General features: G+C 35.0%; 1 protein-coding gene across 5 annotated transcripts in view; it reads left to right on the top strand.

Annotated features, from left to right (window-relative positions):
- Window positions 1-20738, top strand: part of ARL15 (ADP ribosylation factor like GTPase 15) — a 225796-nt gene that overhangs the window by 87698 nt on the left and 117360 nt on the right. For all 5 annotated transcript variants that reach the window (XR_010031362.1, XM_063181353.1, XM_063181351.1 and 2 more), the window contains one exon: window positions 6632-6840. Coding sequence is in view for 4 of the 5 variants with exons in the window: in XM_063181353.1 (XP_063037423.1) it covers window positions 6632-6840 (209 nt within the window). In the remaining variant the exon portion in view is untranslated. The remainder of the gene's footprint in view (window positions 1-6631; window positions 6841-20738) is intronic.

The following is a 20738-nucleotide window of genomic DNA, read 5'->3' as shown; positions in this document are numbered from 1 at the left end:
TAGATGACCCTGTTGAGCTGTCCACGCTGCATGGATACATTCTGTTTCCAAAAGCATTAAAGTTAGATCTGTTTGCTATCAATCATGCTCAGCCTGCTGTTCAAATGGTGCCTAAACCCAGGCTCTGTCACATAGTTTCCTCATTTCATAGATAAGAAAGATCATTTACACCTGCTTAGGGACCTCTTTAATGGGAGTCTGAGGAAGCTCTTATTCAGCATAGTGATCTTGCCACTGTTCTTTGGAAATATTGTGCTTTTTGCTACAACTGGGTCATTTTTTACAGTGTGAAAGGACAACCTGCGGTTCGTCTCACTGCAAGTAGGAACCATGCAAGCAATGCCTATCAAAGCTGTGTAAATAGGATAAGCAAAATACAGAATTTCCTAGTTAAGCTTTTTGTGGGTGTGGACTGATTGTTTTTGTTTGTGAGATATTTTGTGGAGAGAAAAGCAGAACATTTGGTTTGCTTAAAAGTCTCTGCCTTATGTTGGGCTTGCAAGGTCATTTTCTTCAGGCAGAATAAAAGGATAGAGTATGGCAGCTTAGTTAAGCATCAGAAATGATACAAATATTTTAAGAACATCCCCCAAAGTTTTATCTGTGATTCTAGACAGATAAAGCTTTGAACTTCTGTAGACCAATTCACAAAAAGGCTAACCAGAAATACACAGCTATGGTAGACTTGCCAGTTCTTTTGTATGACTATTAGTTTGAAGTGCCATAGAGATAGTTATATTTTGAACCTTATTTGAGGTTAGCTGCGCTGTTATCAAAGGTGTGGCTGCAGCTCAGGGGACAGTACATTTGAACCTGGCTGGGTGCCGGCAGCAGTCTTACTGTGGAGTTGTGCCTCTGCTTCTGAGACCCTGGCTGTCGCAGAGTTCTCTAGCAGATGATGGAAGAGGGACACAGATGCCGGTTATCTTGATGCCAGCCAGTCATTGCTAGCCCTAGAGAGGATACTGTGTGTTTGTGAATTTAAAAAGCAAATAACCCCAAACTCATAAAAAAACAGAAGAAGAAGGGGTGAAGAGTGGCTGGCTGAGCCACCTGCTGCAAACTATTAAATCTTTAGATATTGGGCTTAAATAGATGTTAAAGCATAGTGCAGGGCACGCATATCCTTCTCTTTTTTAAAAATTAATTTGTAATTTTAAAATTAACTTTATAATGAATTTTTTGTTCTTGACTAGAACAGAAGACATTTATTTCAAATTGCAAGGGTTTTTTAACATGGTAGTATAAAATACACACAACCAAGTAGATCAAGCTGACTTTCTGCAGGCAGGTATAAGTATAATGTTTTTAAAACTTCCATGTGCTTGAAACCCAAATGTTATTCCAACAGATTTAATATCAGAGTAAGGTGGAGATTCAAATTTGGAAACAGCATGTAAGTTAGCTAGTAAGGAAAATACTGAAGACTCAGTATTTTCTCACTGGGAAAGCCTGGAAGGCAGACAAAAGATGACAGAGATGGTTTCCATAAACTTTGGTTTGATAAGAAAAATAAAATGAAGTACTATAAACTTATATGCATTTCTGATTTTGTATGTTTTGAATACAAAGGCAGACAATTTTTTCCTCAACATTTTCTGTCTTTCTTTTTTTTTTCTTCTATGCTGTTTTGTCTTACCATATTTGAATTGCTGCAGTGAATATAGTTGATTTGGCACTCTCAGAATATTCCTCTTTCTGGGGAAAAAGTGCCAATTTCCTACTGCCATGTTTTGTGCATTGCAGGAGTACACTACCTGAAAGCCTAGAGAAAGCAGGCTGTGATCAGTTGGCCATAGACCCTAGGAAGCAGAAGTCCTGGGACTTTTGCAAATGGGAGAAGGATTTGGTTTAGCATCTACATTGTAGCAGTAGCCATTCAAGGTAGCCATAGAATGATGACTGACGTTACACCCGTGAAAACGTTTGTGTCTCTGTGCGGATGTCTCCGTTAGATGGGTCAGATTCCATGAGATTATTCATAGCAGGTATCTTAAACAGGATTTATAAATTTATGTGTCATAAAAACGAGACAGCACGTTAAAAAAAACAAACAACAAACAACCAATAAAAAAACCCCTACTGTATACAGGATTTATTCAAGGGTGGAATACTGGGAAACCTGCCCAAGACAGATAAGGAGCAACCATATCTCTTGAAGATGTTAAGATTTCTAAGGTTTCAGGCATGTTCTTGGCTACTCAGAAAAATAAATCAGTTTTACTTGTGTGGATATGATGTGAAGTGACAGTATAAACTCTACATAGACTTAGAAACATGTATTTTCCAAAGGTTTTCTTGGGGTGAGAGACTAGGGTATATTTAGAAATTTTGCAGGAATGGATAAGAGATTTATTTTCCCTTCCCTTCTTTCTTACTACCCCACGCATGGCCAGTGTTGCACGCAAAAAGATTTTGTGACAGAGCCATTGGCATTTTTTCACCTTTATGCTTATTAGAAATGTTCTGTTTAATATCAGTAGTGGAATGATCTATATAATATTTTAATTAACTATAAAACCTTCAGAGTATGTAGGTGAGTGGATGATATATTTGAAGTGGTAGAAAAGCTGTTTGCAACCTGCATTCTTTCATGTGCTCAAGTTAACTGTTTTTGATGGGAAAGGAAAAAAAAGTTTTTCTCTCTGTTTGAGACTATAACTTCTCCAGGCCTGTGATGTATTTTGAGGTTAACAGGAGCTTTAATTTGCAGACTAGACTGTGTTGAAGCAAGGGCTCTGTGACATTCATTGTGCTCTTGATGCAGAGTTGCTGCGTCTGACAAATAACAAATTTGATACATGCAAATTTCTTTCAGTGAATTTTTTTCTGTAATGCTATGTTCTGTTCTCCTCTGAAGAAGGAGGGAATTGGATGTAGCCTCCAACCACCACTGTGAATGAAGACGTAAATTGAAGTATTCATAGCTGAAAGGTAGATTTGCAGCTCTGTGTTTTGCATAATTTTTACCGGAGTGTGTACTTGTACTTGTGTGTACTGGTTCATGTGCATGTTAAACTGCACATAACTCAAAATCTTCCTCCCACCTCCTAAAGAGGTACTGTTACACTGATACAAATAATTAACAGTATTAATGTGGGCACACTGTTCCTTTGATGATAAAGAAAAAATATTTGATATTTAAAAATATTAAAATGAAGGTCTTTAAAATTACAGTTAGTTGAGTAAACCTGTCCTGTAGTAATGCTTAATGGCTGAGTTTTTTATTACATCATCCTCTCATTTTTCTGTAAGGAGAGGTCTGGTTTTTTTTTCCTATTATAAAGTAATTCAAGCCTACGTTTGATTGAATAGCAGTTTTTCTTTTAGAATAGATGGTGTGGTTGTGTTGCAGTTTAGATTTTGGTGGGTTTTCTTCCCTAGTTTATTTGTAAATTGCATATTTCAGTTGCATCACAGGACTCTACCTATTCCTGTGAGTTCCTTCATTGCTGAGGGAAACAAATCATATGCTTAGCCATAAGTAGTGGTTCTTGCTTGTGTTTGAGGAAGCTGCTACCCTGAATGTCACATTTGAGTGAACCTGTCACATAGCACATTCCTTAGGTCTAATGTGAAGTACATTTTCCTGATGTTTTGGAGATTTATTTTTTTAAAATCTTAGTTAAGGCAGTTTATTGATTGGAGAAACAGTCATATGGTTCAAAGCTGTTAGAGAAACGCATGATAGCAGGCTGACAAATCTAAGTGCTTATTCTATGTGTTACTATTGTTTGAAGGGATGTTTTGGGTAGTAGTTAAGTTAAATTCCTGCTTTTATCACATCACTCTTCTGAGAGCCTAAGGATGTTTAATGGATACACATTATATTCTGGATTTCCAAAGACCTCAGACTTTGAATCTTCCTGTCTTTGAAGCCGCTGGAATAGATGAAAAAATAAATAATAAGATAGTTTTGCTGAACTGCACCTAAAAACAACTGCTTGCTTTCTAAGGCTGAATTTGTCATGCCACAAGGTGTGAATGGCTGAATACTTCATAGGCAAATATTTCCTTTCCAGGATAACTCCAGGATCACTCCACTCCACTGTTCTGAGGAAAGAAGCTGAGAGCAGATTCTGTTCTCTGGATATGAGGAGTTAAGGCAAAAGAATATCAGGGTTTTTGTCTTGTAGAAATTGTGACTTCCAGCTGCTGATAGCTTATTGATGCCAAGAATTATTTTTCTAGTGCATTTGCCAGAAAAATGGTTTAAAATGGCACCCTAAAGTACATGCTTTATCAGTTTTTTTCCTTGTCTGCTTAGTGCAAATTATTTTTATTCTTAAATCTCAGGTGATTTCTTCAGAACTGAAGTGTAAGCAATTTTAGGGCATGTCGTCAGAGTAATGGAAGATCCAAAGAAAATACCAAGTTTCATGGGATATTGTTCTTATGGGAAGTTGGTTCTTATGACTATGACATGGTGACTGACCAGGGCTGGAGAGAAAAGGATTGCTGTACTTTGGTGGTGGTTCTTTTGGGCCAGCTGATGTAGGGGAACAAAGTTGACCTGCTAAAGAATCTGAGCCAAAAATACAGGACTGTAAGGTCAACAAATCAGATACTCCTTTTCTGGCTTCAGTGTCCCATGTAGGGATCCATGAAGTGCTTTCTTCCAAGGGTATAAGAGGTCAAATGCTCTGCAGTTTACAACAGTTTTTTCTTTTTTAAAGTGAGTATGATTACCAAGGTAAAACTTAGATTCTAGCAGTGACATGTGATTGAAAAGTAGCTGACTGATCATGGTCTTGGTCTTTAAGTTCATAGAAAATGATTTTCTACTAGTTTTTAAAGTAATGTGATACTTCAGATGCCTGTGACGCTGCTGTGTGTGGCTGTGTAAACAGTGTCCCTCTGGCAGCCTGCTCTAGTTGGTTCTGAAGGACTGGGGCATCTAACAGATGCCATAAAATTCTTTACAAGAACAGTGGACAGATAGTCGTGTTCTACAGAAACATAGAATTAGCTTTCAATGCAGTCCCTCTTCCATATATATAATATTAATCTTCAGATCCTGATGATAAAATAAATAAAACATCCATCTTTGTTTGTCATTATTATTTTGAGTCTAATCAAATTAACAGAGAGATTAAGCAAGGTCTTGACTAAGTCCTGTGACTGTTCACATTTAAGTAGTCAGATCTGTAAGTCTTTTGCAGAAAAAAATTATTAGGTATCACTTCAGTATTCTCTGTAGGAAAAAGTTTGTGTGTTTGTGTGTGTTTACAGCTTGTGCTGGGTGCAGATACAGAAACAAAGTGTTCAGGGTTCCAGTGTGACTAGTTAAAAGACAAGAGTAACTCTATTAGGTGAGATTTGAATACTCATGAGTTGCATACCTAAATTTCATGGAGCAAATGTTTATTTCTTCCTTCACTTGTATTTAGTGACTGTCTTTTTTGTTGCACAACGTGTAAATTAAGTTAATATTTTAAGCATTGTATTAATCTTGAGGTCATTTTGTTGCATTAAAATCTCATTATGTTTCTCAGAAATATTGTGTTATTTTCTTTCACTGAAAAGAGGAATTTTATTATTTTAAGCTCTTGGTTCTTGTGGATATATGGAAGTTCAGTTCTCTCTGTCTCAAAATAAGAAAAGTGTCTATAAAAGGTACCTTCTGCACATTTCTGCAAGTCACTGTCTGGCAGACATGTCAAGTTTTCTACTAGACTATTGCTGCCACTGTTCACTGTTTAGTGTTTGTCCCCATGAGTGTAGTGCCAGATCCAGACATACAAAGAATAGCCCATATCCAAATCATAGTTTAGATAGTTTGACAGCTGTCAAATACAATTTTTTTTTCCCTACCTCATTGCTACAACATATGCTGCTCTCCAGGGGAGACAAAAGCTTTCTGTTGATAACCTTAGTGCTTGGCTTCTGTTGAGATGGCTGAGTGCTGCTGAACTGTGTCCTAAAAATTACTGTGGCATATAAGCCTATACAGTCACTCATGTGTCTGCTTTTGGGCTCTTCCAGAATCCTTAGTGTGGTTGACAGAGCAAAAGTAGTTGAACTGAATGCCTTTGCATGTAGTCACCCTAGCTCCTCATTCACTGTTCAACTCACTATTGTATCATCATTCTCCTCATTAAGTATCTAATTACTTTAATAGGCTTTCCTGACACCTTTTTTCCCCAATTATGAAGTGGTTGCCTGATGGTTTGGAGATGAACTGGAAGACCTTATCAGAAATGAACCACTGCCATGACAGAAGCTGCAGGTTTATGACAAGGAGCTGCAGGGCAAAGTGAAAAAGAATGGGTAAAGGTTTAGGTCTTAGTGCCAAGATATTCCAGTGAGAAGGTAAAGGATTAGGCTCTGTGGTACTGTCAGCATGGTAGTTCTGCCAGTACTCATTAACAGAGCAGACGCTTTAATGGAAGAAAGCTGCATTGAGTCAACTTCCTTCCTTATTTAAACAATGTTGATTTGACATTGGTGTGTGTGTGTGTATGTTGGATATTTTAATACTTTTTTTCTTTTTATTCTTTTAATGATGGTTAAGAGAGAAAATTTAATTAATTATTTTAATAATTCTAAATAGATGGTTTATTTTCACTTACAAGTGTTACATTTGTTAAACTATTCTTGTTTTAATTAGTTCTCATTATTGTCTTGAAAGGAGCTGACAATATCAGGAAATACTGGAGTCGTTACTACCAAGGATCCCAAGGGGTAATATTTGTACTAGACAGCGCCTCCTCGGAAGATGATCTAGAAACTGCTAGGAATGAGCTGCATTCTGCTCTTCAGCACCCACAGTTATGTACTTTGCCGTTTTTAATACTGGCCAATCACCAAGACAAGCCAGCAGCTCGCTCAGTACAAGAGGTATGTTAATGTGTCAGCTTCTTGCCTGCTTGTATTTACTTTCTGCACACCACTGATCCCTTATTACTTATTACCCTGACATCCTGGTTAAGGACTGGCCTCAGTTTCTTCTTTACTGTAAGTATGCAGACCAGCAACAGTCCCAGTCCCCAAAAGCTTAGTCCACTGCACTCTATACAGACTTAGTTGTTCTGGAAAACAGACAAGTAATACTTGGATACAAGCAGATCTTCTGCTTTCACCATATTTTGCTTAAGGGAAGAAAGATGTTTTTAAAACTACTCTTGTGAAAAGCTGCTGGGACAGTGATTTTTTTTGTTTAACTTGGGTTTTTATTTGCTATTAGTTTTAATTTTGCGCTGTTCCATTACTCCATTCTTTTCCACTGCTTAAAGCAGTATGTTGCAGCCATAGGTTGTCTTTTTTATATAAAAGCTTTTATCTGAACGGCTGTGTACTGATTTAAGGTCAGAATTGCAATTCCTGTTCTGAAGTCCTGAAGTGTTTCTCATCTTCCTGTTCCAAGGAGTAATATTTTTGTCTAATTTCTAGCTATCACACAGTAAATTACGTAATTGTTCTATTCAGTGTACCTTTTGCTCTTTAGTTTCTGAGAAATTTGTCTTGTCTACATTCCTATCATGTCAGATACATTTGGGGAAACGCTGTAAATTACTTCTGAAATTGTAGGAAGAAGTAAAATCGGGTTGTGTCATTCCGTTCATAAATGTCATTTAAAGGACTCCTCCTCTTAAAGATTATATGAGGAATCCGTTTGTTCTGTGATTGCAGCAGACTGAAAACTGTTTCAGCACCTTACCATGTTGCTGCTTTGTATTTAAACTGATTCTTTCTTAGATTTTTCTTTTTCTGAAATATGAAGGTATAGAATTTGAGCTCAGAACAAACTGATCTGTACAATAGCTGCTCTTAGTACAGTATAGTTGAACACACAGCCTTTTTTTTCTTTATTGCTACTTATGTCTCCTTTCTGAGTCAAAAGAAATTAAGCTTATTATATGTTAGGAAATGGCATAAATGTAAGTGGAGTATAGCAGTGTTCTTAAGAAGAAATTGTGAAAGGTTTGTCAACTACACTGTAAAATATTTTTAAAAATTGTTGGTTCTTTTCTCTGAAAATTCATTCTTAGGAGAAATGGAAAAAAATAGAATTTGGATTGAAAATATCAAGTTACATAAAAAAGTAAACAAAAGTTATGCAGGGATAGAACCTACAAGTTCTAGGTCTTGTTCATGTAAAAAAACAGACTTAGAAAAAAGTATTTAATACGTAAAGGAAATGTAATATGGATTTTGATATGTAAGTTTAATAATTTGACCTGGTTTATTGTACAGCATAAAAGCAAATTTGGCCTAGGTTATTTTACAGCATAAAAGCAAAAGCCTCCCACTTAAAAACCAAAAATATCCTGAGACAAAACTGGTTGGATTTTATCATCCAAATATAGTTTATATGCCTTGGCTTTAACTTTTTCATAGAGCAATACAGATCACATTTTTCATCATCAGTAGGGCTATTTCTTATATGATTTAAGTATTTCTTATTTTACTATATTTTTCACTTTTAAAGTGGCCAAAATTAAGTGAAGTTTTTTATAGCAAATAAAATTTAAGAAATGTTCTTTCTCCAGTTTCATATTAATAATGAATGCAATGCCAGTTGGTTTCCTTAACAGCAAATTATACTTGTAACTCTCTCATTTTGCAGATGAACTCACGTGGGCAGACTTTTGGGCCTGACCTGAGTTTTCTGTGTATTTAGACTTAACATTTCTTTTCTTTTATTGGCAGTACCCTCATTTTCGCCTCATTCTTCATTACCAGTTGCTTGAGATCTCAGTAGGGTAATAGATCTCTATATGCTTACAATAGCATTTAAATGGGTTTCTACTACATGCTTTAAAAAAAAAAATCTTACACTTTATTCTGGTAGCAGACAAGTCTTGATTGCTAATGTATGAGTACAACAGAATGTGTGCAGAATACAACAGTTTTGTTAAATGTGCACAGTACATGCATATTCTCAGGGAAAAACTCACACTGTATCAAGAGCTCAGTGATTTTGAAGATCTTTAGTTAAGAGTACTGGAAAGAGAAATTAAAAGAAAAAGAGAAAAAAAAAAAGGAATAAAAAAGAGAGAGAAAATATCATGAAGTTGTTACATTGTCTCTGAAAAAAATTATGATCTGTGATTGCTGTGTATACAAAGTAGAAGCCTTCTTTGGTCATTTTTACCGATGTTGAAATGGTAATTTCTTGCTTTCCTGATGCTTTGTTGTGCTGTTTTCCTCCTTATTGAGATGTGGAATAGAAGTAAAATGATGAATGGCAAGATCATTGCTTATATAAAACAAACATATTAAAGTATGTAACAAATGTAACATGTTGAGCATTGAGAGTTTTATTAGAAATTTTTGCAGAATGAAGTCCATTAATTATAGGTATTTTCTTGACATTTTTTCATGTGTTAGAAGACAGATGAATCACAGTTGAAATTTAAAAATATGTGTGCGGTTTTTTTTTAGGCAACAAATTGCCTTTCTTTAATGGATATGAAAGAACTCCTTGGAGTATAATTAAGGAAAATGTCTGAGTTGAGTGGTGCATAATAGGAAATGTAGAAAAATATTTATCTACAACAAAAATTCTTCACAAAACTGTGCAAGTGCCAAGCAATTTCTGCAACAGATGTTAGTTATATGTTTTGTTGGGAAGTGCAGTTGCTTCAGTTTTTCACAATGTTTCACTTTATTTAATGTGGTTTTTATCCATACATTGCTTAGGTAGAAATGATACTGTAGAATCTACGTGCTGTAAGTAATAAGCAATGTCATGAATAGTTCAATTCACAGCTATAGTAAGTACTTGCAAAAATATCCAAATAACTTAATTTATAAAATGCAATTGAATCTAATTCATTTTGCAGAATATTCTTCATATTACTGTAATGACCAGGGAAAATTACAGGAGAAGCCAAGCTGAAATACTAATCAGTAAATGTAATCCTTTTTTTCGCTGAGTTCTGTTGCTGGTTATCTGTTTTCTAGTTATATTTTGATTTTTAAATGAACTCAAGAAAAGTAACTTTGGCATGGCATTTCATTTCAGAAACTAGAAGTAAATATGTTTCTCTTATGTAGACTTCTTTGGTGGTTATTCTATCTTCCCATGTCAAAGATATTTGTAAGTTGCTTTTTTTTCCTGTGACAATAGCATGTATTTAGACATATTTGAATATCTGCTAAGTCTGTGCTGAGATAACGACTGCATATATTAACCAAACTGTAAAACTGATACAATTGTTTTTGTTCCAATGGGTTTGCTCCAGAATAGCTTTATTTTAGATTGAAATTACAGTAATGAAGAATTAATCCTATATAAATCAGTTCTGACTGTAGTTTTGGAAAGCTTATGAAATAGCAAATAAAAAATTTTACAAATGAAAAATAAATTTAGTTACTCAGCATATGAGGGAAGGTGGTAGCATATCAGTTTGGCCATAGTTTCCAAAATACAGGCTACAGTTCCAAAACAATTTCTCTAATTATATGCTTTTTAAGTAAGTATCTTTCTGACAGAATGTACTTTTATTTTTCCACACGAAAGTACTTTTGATTGTCAAAACTGGTTTTGATTAGTCAGATTTCTCTTACAGTGTTAAAATATTGCAGGAAAGTAATGGTGATAAAAGTGCTTCAAATGGCTTTAAAAGGGAACAGGCATTGCTGTGATTATCAGCTTGTTAATTTTTATTTTGGAATGTGCGCTGCTTTGTGTATGAGTACCAGAAGCTGGATGTTACAGTGGATTCTTGTGAGTTGAACCAGTGTGCATTTTTCTCCCAGGTCAGAGCAATATTTAGGAGCTGCATGTATTGGAAGTTGTCTGTAGTCAATATATTTTAGGAGCAGGCTATTCTGGATACTTGTCTGGATCTGTTTAGGACTCCTGGAAGCCATATAGGCCTGGCCAAAGGAGGAACCAAATTTAACTAGTTTTTCCAGTTCACTTGTGAAGCAGCTTCTTGTTTGGCAGTGTGTTGACTTTGGGACATTTCTATTTTTATATTTAAGTCTCTTTTTAAGATTGTAGGTGCATTAGATGATCAGTGTAGATCCACTCCATTTGAACTATTCTATTCTAAGACCATATATGTGAAGACATTCATACACTATAACCTGTAGATGGGTTTGTATTCAGTTATCCGAAAATTCAGGCAAATAATAAATTTCTTTCCTATATTTAAATTGGTGACCACTAGTAACATGAAAAATCACTGAAGATCTGTTCTAAATTCCCTTTTTAAAAAAAAAAAAAAAGATAGAACTTTTTAATATGGACTTACTAGTTAACAGTAAATCAACCTATTCTCAGCCTATTTTAAGATTATACCATTGTTTTAAATATAGTTGTTGGGAAAAGAATAGTGGAAAGCTTATGCTGATCACAAGTGCTGAGTTTTTTTTCTTGCATACAAGACCTTACTTTAAATTTGACTTGATAGGTGGGGGAAACTCCATTGGAGAGTCATTTTGATTGTCCTTTTTATATTTTTAAAAAAAATCTTTAAAGTGCAAACAATATTTTCAAAAGTGAGTGTGAAAGGCTTGTTGCCTATTTACATAGATTGTGATGCATTTATCTTTTTGAGATTATATGGATTTTGAGTCACTGGCAGTGTTTAATTAGGTTTTCTGTTAGGAGAATAGTGGAAGGTGTCTCTCCTAATGAAAAGAGCCATCTTAAGGCTATGAGGGCTGTTATCTATTACTCTGCTAGTTTTTTCTCAGTTGTTTGTGTCTAGAAATAATTTTGTACATAAAGTGTCTTCTTGAAGCCTTAAATATCTTAAAACTAAATAACCAAGAGAATGCTCAGGTTTGCCAGCATCTTTGGAGGCTCTTACTGGTGGTAGGGATCTGGAGCATGCTGCAAATTGGGCTTTCTAGGCCTGCCAATGGTCTGAGTTGGCTACTTAGTATGACAGGCTCAATTCCAGGATGTAATCACTTCTTTCTATTCCAAAGTCTTTGTACTGTTTTTCCATAATTCATGCTGTTTGTGGTTTATGCTAGTTAGGGGAAAATGGTTCCTCTTTGGAAACCCTTTGTGTATGAGTAATAGATGTCATTACTAGCAATCTGAAAAACCGCATTGAACAGTGACTACTAAAGAGGTTAACTTCAGAGACTATGTAGTACCTTAGCTCACAGACTTGAGCAAATGTTTTCCCCAGGAGCAGGTACTGCAAAAACTTAGCCTGCGACCAAGAGTGAAAATGAAAGTTTTCTCTGCAGTCTGTCCTGTCCTCACCCTGGTCAAGCCTCTCAAATCTGAGTTTTCAAAGACCAGCTGTTGCAAATCTGTGTGCTTTGTGACAGGGACATCCAGAGCAAAGTTAAATCAGGGACAGATTTTTGGTTCCTCAAGGAATTGTTTCTGAGATGATTTATCTTCAGATTACTGCAGTAAATAGCCAAAATATAGATTCCTACCCTGTTTTTGAGATCATAGTGACCTTAGTGACCTTAATATTTGCAATCCCCTCATTGCAAATACTTCTTTTCGTCCAAGGTGTATCCCCTGATATTTGAAGATTGTTTTGGAGCTGGACTCTGCTATTTTGAGTATTGGCTGCTTCCTTCACAACTGTGGCCTTTGAGGGAACAGAAGAGTTATTTGTCAGACTTCAGTTATGAACACATTTGCAGGAGTGGAGAATATTATTAAACTAGTATTTAGACAATAGTAGTTTTGACCTGGTTAGAACAATGAAGAAGTAACTCCTATTCTCCTATTTGTATTTCTTATATGAACTTCCATACTGATTAAAAGTTTCATCATACCTATTAGGAAAATGATTTAGATATAAAAGGATCCTATGATAAAAAAAATATATATAAATGCAATCTAAAAAGCTAACCAATTTTAATAAATGTGAGTAGATCCACATTGTAGCTAAATGTGAACAGCAAGCAATTTCATACAGTTGCAAGACTGAATCCAAACAGTAACCACACGATTTCCTTGCCTGAATTTGTGTTTCAATCACGTTTTAAAATAAAGAAAGCCATAACAGGTAAAATTGTCAATATATTCATTAGATAAAAAAAATGAATTGGTATAGTTGATAATGTTTTAGTGAATAATATCACTTAGTAAAGCTTAATATTGCTGTCCTAGTGTATGTGGGACAAAGAAACAAAAACTTAACAAAGAAAAGTATCTCTCTGAATAGTAAATTCCAGTTGTGCTCTTGACAAATGGGTGAGTCTGCAAGGAAATGAGTTCAAAAACTGCCACTAGAAATTCTGATTTGGAATGATGTTCCTGAAGATACCAAAAAAATTGCTCAAGCACACCTGCAAAAATGCACATATTACAGAGTGTACAAGAAGATAAAGAGTAGTAGTAGCTAAGACACAGGAGTAGAAATCCTGTCCACATACACCCATTTCACAATATGAAACTGTATTTAGAGAAATAAATCTCTTGAATGGCCCTTTGTAGCGAATGGTGCCGGGTACACATTCGCATAAAAAGCAGCTACGTATCTTGGAGTAGATTTCAAAGAGTATTGATTTATATAGTTTTGAACTCCAGATGTGGATTTTTGCAGCACTATTTGGGTCTCCAAATGGTTGTTTTATATGCATATAGATGCTGTGTACTTTGAGTATTTATTTCATCAGCAGTATTGGTTTGCTTGCTGGCCTCTTTGCCACCCCCATCTTTCAGGTGTGACAGTCTGTCTGTACGACCACGTGATGAACTGGTCTGGACCTAAAAATTACTTAACTGCTATCCTTCCTCAAGGTCTTATTTTTTAATAAATTCAGATGAGAACAAAATTGGATAGCTGGCATACAGGCACCAACAAGAGGTGGGAGGAAGGTGTAAAACTAGATGGAAAGTTGGAGGTGTGGGCATCTAAAATCTAGTGAGAGTTGAACCCTTCTACCTACCACATTACTTCTCATGCTTTTTTGGCTTATCCCTCTACAGTGAACCATAGTAAAGGAAGATTATACAGGAAATACTGGAAAATAATTTTTCCTTCTTAAAAATGGATGTTCTAGAGGAGGTGTGCAATTACTTTTACTGGACTTGAGAGAGAGATAGGAAAGAAACATATTTTCACTATGTTTTGAAAATTTAGTGTCTTTGTTGACTTCCAAGCAAAGAAAGAAGACAGAAAATGTTGTTCAAAGAGGAGTTGTCTGCACTTGCAGAACTAAACACAGTGACTGTAAAGATAGAGCATAGTATCTAAAAATAAAAAGTAAATTTATGAGAGAAAGTTTAAAATGCTTTCAGATACAAATCTATATGCATAGTTTATTAAACGTTTTTCATAAATATTTGTTTACTTACAAATGCTTATCTAGTATTCAGTAAGGACTGTTATAGAAGAGCACAGCTTTTTACAGTTCTTTCTGAAACCGTTTTTGCTTGGTAAAAATTTGGTGTGCTTTAGTAAAGAATTAAATTAAATCCTGAGGCCTGTTGGATACAAATCTGACCACACAATCATTATGACTCTTTTGAGCCTCTAGGTCTGTGATATTGCTGTTCTGGGGAATTCTTGAATGCTCAAAAATTTAATTACCGTTAGTGACATCTTACATGAACAAGAGAAGTCGTATTTCTTTCAGAATTAATAACTATTACAAATGGAACAAAATAGTGGCTATATAACTACTTTCCAAATATAACTCTACCATTTTAGCAAAAATGGTCTCAGGATCAGTTGAAAAATAATGGAAAAGTATTTAGTAATGCATTGGATCAAGTTTGTGAAACCTCTTCTATTGTAAAAATTATTTAGTATGTGTTTTTCTTTCAAACACCCATCTTATATGGATATATGCATGTATATGTACTAGAATGAAATCTTGAGTTCAATAATATAAGCTGCTGCTTTTTAAAAGATGAAGACTTCTATTTTTCTTTTTAGTGCTAAAACAAGTTTGCTGATTATAGGCAAGTTAAATATACTGTGAACCTTGAATTTACCTAGGAAAAGATAATTTTTTGTAGTTGAACTACATAATTTATAATCGGTACTCAACATAAAAAGTAAATTTTAAAAGAAATGTTTTTCAAGTTGATTATGATAACATAATCTTCATTCCATTAGAGTAGGTATGCAGGGTATGAAATTAATTTCTGGCCACAGTCCATTCTGCAGGAATTACACACTCACACACATGGGAAATCATGTTGAGCATCTTAATTGGTCATGTCAGGGAAGTTCAACAATAGCCATAGCAGGAGAAAATCTATCCATTTTATATCTGTGTAAGTATTTCAAGTTAGATTTTAATTATGTGCCACAAAAGTAGAAAATTTTCAGCTGCATCGATACTACCTACACTGTGACACAGCATAGGTTATTGTCTGTAATTACCAACACCCTGAAGACTTTGCTGGAAATATGTGTATGCCGAGTTTCTTAAAACCTGCATCAAACAGAAGGTGCTCAGAGCTCAGCCTGAGCATGGGAGGCTTTCTGTTCCCTATGAAACTCAAAATTTCTGAAGATGCTTGAGGAGAATTTCTCTTGAAACTAAGCTGCAGCATGAGGAAAAACAAGCCTGAAAATTGAGGTGTCATAGGCCTATCAGAGGCTGGTTCTTTAGATTTTTGAGCGTAAGATTCCTATGAGCGAAAACAAACCATAAATCTCTGGAGATGGAGATGTTGGCATGATATGTGAGAATTCATGAAACAATGATGTTTTCCCAAGTGACAGGATGGGGAAAGGATCATCTTTGCATCAGTGGTCTGGATGTTACTGAAACAATGCTACAATTGTCAAAGGCCAGGAAGGAAACACATACTACTGCAAGGTGAGATTAAATTCCTTCCTATCCATTCTTAGTTTTGAGCTCATTTTTTTTACCCTGGCATTCTTTCAAGCCATTAAGCTCCTGGAAAAATCTTGGATGCTCTCTGGGTGTGGTGGATGACAAAAATCAAAGACTGCAGTGAGCTTGATTGCTGGACAGGACACTGCTGTTTTTGCAAATGAACTAGAGAGAAGAAGTAACAGGAGAAAGGGAAGGGGACTGCTGACAAGTCTCATGCACCTCTTTCCCTGTTACTTCCCAAGACTTTACTGGCAGTGAAGCAGAAGAGATGAGTAGAGAGCATTTGAAGGTTCACACAAAAACAAAGAATGACATGGAGATTTGCAAATTCAAAAGTAGTGAAGGGCCCCACAGTTCAGAGACTATGAGGATGCAGTACTGAGTTTTTACTTAAAGAAAATTGGAGCCATTGAAGTCCTTCTTCTTTAGCAATATAGGCTGAACAGTGTCCATTATTTCCTCAGAAACCACTTCTGTTCAGTGCATAATGACTTTTGGTTCAAAAAGAGGAAACCATTTTCCCATCCACTTCTTGCAGTGATTCAACAGCAGATGCGGACATGCTTCTGAAGAAACATGAATTATCCACTCTAGCATCTGGGAACAATTGTCTTCATAAGACTAGAAGCAGGGTTTTGAATATAACGACATTATTCTAATGATGATTTGTTGATACTGCAGCATATCATTAGTCATGCTGGAATTTTTATAAGCATAAATGTTTCCTCAAAATAGTTTAAATGTTTAGAAAATCTATTACAGCAGTCTGACATGAAACAGTAACTTCTTCTGTTAGAATCTGAACTGCCTGAAGTTTTGAGTTAGTCTAGAAAAGAACTTTTTGAAGGATCATACAAATTAACTAGGTAACATGTTTTAAAAAAGGCAAAGTTAGACAATTTTTCACTTGAAAATGTGTTCATTTATTATTCAAATTTACACACATCATCCTGATATTTTTTCCTACTGTTTTAAGAACCAGAGTGTTGACAATGTATTGAATAATCCATTCCTATGACTACATATTTCTCAATATCTTTGCTTTTTCTGATATTTTCTGTTATATTTAGTTGTTCAGATTCTGATTAGATGCGAAGTTGCAAGGGTCAGAAAGCCTGTGCTGTATTAATACTGTCTTAAAAGTAAGGACTCAGTATTAATATGTGGGCATCTTTAAAGTTAATGCATGCTGGAGTTCCATTTCAAGTATTAATAGGTATCTATTGCCTCTTAATAGATGTGTGAGGCATCTAGAAAACTGATTAAAAAAAAAGAAAACCAACAAAAAGCCCCACCTGCTTTAGTGAATGAGTTTTGCTTAAAAGACTTTTTATTTCATCCACACGTATCTCCAGAGGTAGATAATTTGGATTACTGCATATACTGTTATATATTTGTTACAATTGCATTATTTATTTAAAAATAAGTTGTTTCATCTGTCTCTCTGTTAATACAAGCTTATTCTGTAAATTTTTTTCAATATTTTTTCATAATATATTATCACAGTATTTATAGTCTCATTTTCGTTTTTTGTGTTACTCTGGTAATGTGGTAAACTAGGAAATAGTTTACCACATTTTATGAAACATTTAAGTACTTTAAGGATTTCTTTCCTTTGCTTTCCTATAGGTTTGTTATGTTACAGTAATTCTGCTACAACAGACCATATATTAGCTACAAATCTACTACAGATATTCTGTTCCAATTTGTTTACCTTTGTTCTTTGTTGCTAATTATGCCTTTATTCATGGCTGAGGATAAAGGGAGTAAGAGAGTGAAATTTGGGTCACTCTCTAGGGCAGACGAAGAAATCTTTTCAGAGCTGTAAACAAAAACCTGCTCTGCAACCAATATTCCAGGAATCAATCAGGTCCCTTTAGCTGCAACAGCATCTAGTGGCACAGTGTATATTTGTTGTTTTAGAAATACATAGCTCATTTTGAATAAGCAGTATTAATGCATGTGATATCTGTAACCTGTATTTGCACAGAACCTTATTAAACAGTCAGTGCTCTTCATTGAGTAATTTGATCTGTTCTGTGAATCAAAATTTATTAATTAAAATTATGATTGTATTTTAAATGTTTAAAATTTGATTTGGGCTTTTTTGTTTTGTGGTTTTTACTAAAAAGTTGCCCTATGTACGTAAAGGACAAGCAGAGTCCACAGACATGGTACTGTACATTCTTGAAGTATTGCACGTGCCTGCACATCTGTCATGTAGCAGAAGAGTTCAGACTATGTAGTTTATGCTTGACCACCTTTTTTGTGGACATGCTACTTGTATCTTTTTTCATGAAGTTCAGAATGTATGATTTGTTTAAATGAAAGTCATAATTGAATGAAAATTGATGTTGACTCATTTTGGAATAGCTAAGTATTTATGTGATGGAGATAAAATCTTCATTATCTTCCATTATTATTTCTCTTGCTAATTTTCTTAAAGTGAGTTTGAGTTTTATTGAAACCTCAATCTTAACACTTTAAAAATACTCTTGCTCTTGTAAAATCTTCAGAAAAACAAGAAAAAACATTTTAAAGCCAAAATGGACTGTTGTTAAAGTGGGGGAAAAAAAGCTTAGTATTTTTCTATTCTGATTTATTATACAGAAGGCTGTTTTTTTACAAAAAAGGGGGTTTTCTTCTTCTTCTTCTTCTTTTTTTTTTTTTTTTTTCTTTTTTTCCCTCCACTATTCTCAGTCTCTTTTGATCATTGATCTGGGTGACCCCACGCTCAGGGGTTTTTTCTTCATTTGACATGGACAGATTTTTGAAGTATAGCTCTCCTTTGGGAACCTCGGGCAGTTCCACTTGACTAACCTGTGATCTAATGAGCAGTAATGCAGGGTTACAGTGACCATTTTGTTTGCTTTGAGGGAGGATGGCTAGACAGAGAGTGGGAGAGAGGCGGTGTCTGCTGAGAAAAAAGATGCAGGGTGATCGAACAGTGTGAAAAAGACTTGTTAGCCCACATTAGTGTGCCTGATTTACTTCACAACAGGTCAGGAAAGGCCAAAGGCAGGGTTGTCATTAAATTGCAAAGTTGAAAATCCCGGTATTCAAAAGCATTCAAATTTCTGAAAGTTGTAAATTAGAAAGTTTGTGGTTCATGTTGAATTTGGCAGAAAGATATACAGAAGTACCAGCTTCTATAAAACATGAATGGTACATTATAAAATCATGCTGTAAATAAAAAGAAAACCAGCTTTTTAAAGTACTTTCATGGTTGACTGTTTTACAATGAGACTGGGTGCGAAAGAAAGGCCAAACACTAACAAGGTCGTTGCACTTTCTTTATGAGCCCTGGGGACCCCTTAATTATGTGCCCGTGCTGCTTATTTTGAGATCTGTAGAATGTATGTGTGCACGTGTTTGGATAATATATAATTTTTATTTGTATGTATTAAATCCATACACATATGTATATACATGCATATGAATATGTATGTAAAAATAAGATTTTAGCTCAACTTGCCCAGGAATGTAGATTTTGAATCTTCTGCATCATGTTATGATACTTTTTTGCCCTCACATCCTTGATTGTTTCTCTTGGAGTTAACCTTATTGCCTTTGGTCTTGAAATAGGCATAGACTTATCTTAAATTTACATTTACAAATGCAGACAGACCCAAAAATTGTCTTTATGTACTAAAAAGTTATTTTTCTAATAGTAAAACTTGCTTCTGAGCACTTGAATTGGACTTGACAGCCTGCTGCTTTGAAATTGCAAAAATGAAAAGTTGAAACTACCTATTCCTGAAATTACATTTACTCTTCTGTTTCATTCACTTAGTTGGCAGTGGCCTGAATCTCCATGAGTTGAAGAGTACAAGCAGTTGCATTGATAGCCTTTAAATCATAGCAAACTCTTGTTGTTGCTATTTCTGATCTGGCTGGCTTTAGTGAAAATCAAAGTGCAGCCTTTTAGCAATACTATCATTGTGCATTGTAACAGTAGGTAATAAAACAAATGGGTGGTCTTAGGGGTAAGGTGATTTTTTCTGTCTGCTACCAGAAGTTTCACTAATTGATTCTTACTTCTATTGGCTGTCAAAAGTCAGGTTTTCACAATTGCCATACAACTGTGTTAAGTTTTAGATTGTACTGCGTCGACAGAAGTGATTGTCTTGATCCTCCTATCTTTTTGCAATTAGAAATACATGAAATTAAACAGCTGAGAAGAACTGACCCATAACTAAGATTGTTTCTTACCAGACTTCAGGGGGCTGTGCTCCCACTGATCATTCAAATAATTTCACTGACATTTAAGGGAGTATCTCTTCTTGGTTGAAGGGAAGAGAAGACAACAGGATGTCAGGCTTCAGTGTTCACATTGAACATTAACTTTTGATTTTAGCTTGTATTGAATTATGTATTAATATGTGGTGCCAGATTATTTTTGATTTATCTTGGTCATGTTTTGTTTACAGTAGATATAAGGTATAGTTTTACCTCCTGATAACCTGAGGTTTAACAGACAATTGAATGTGGGCAATAACAAAGTACTTTTTTATATTCAGTGCTGCGTTTATCAACTAATTTCACAGTATTCCTATTTTTAACACATTGTAAGATTCACTTTTTATTAGAACTTGAAATAGGATTAATGTATTTTGAAACAGCATGGTGTTCAAAGTAGCTTGGTTGTTACTATACTCAAACACTAGTCTCAAAAAAAATGTGCTATGATATGTATGCTTCCATTTTCTCAATTATTTTAACTGATATTTAGTTGCAGCAGCTTGGTGGACATACGTTCTAGGAAACTCTGCATTGAGCTACTTTCTCTCTAGCTTTAGGTCATGTTAGTCAATGGAAACTTATTAGGGCATAAAATGATGGGGAAATGTTTAACAAATCAGAATACTGAATCAAGGTACATTTAAGCCTTACTAGTATTCTCTTTCCATTTACTTTCTCCATTCCCTAAATAATGTTGTCTGTGCAGTCTCTATGCACTCTTTATTAGCTCTTCTATTTGATTTAATTATTCAGTTGCTCAG

This window comes from Melospiza melodia, chromosome Z (genome assembly GCF_035770615.1).
Source record: "Melospiza melodia melodia isolate bMelMel2 chromosome Z, bMelMel2.pri, whole genome shotgun sequence".
Lineage (NCBI taxonomy): Eukaryota > Metazoa > Chordata > Aves > Passeriformes > Passerellidae > Melospiza > Melospiza melodia.
This window is presented reverse-complemented; position numbering and strand designations above follow the sequence as displayed.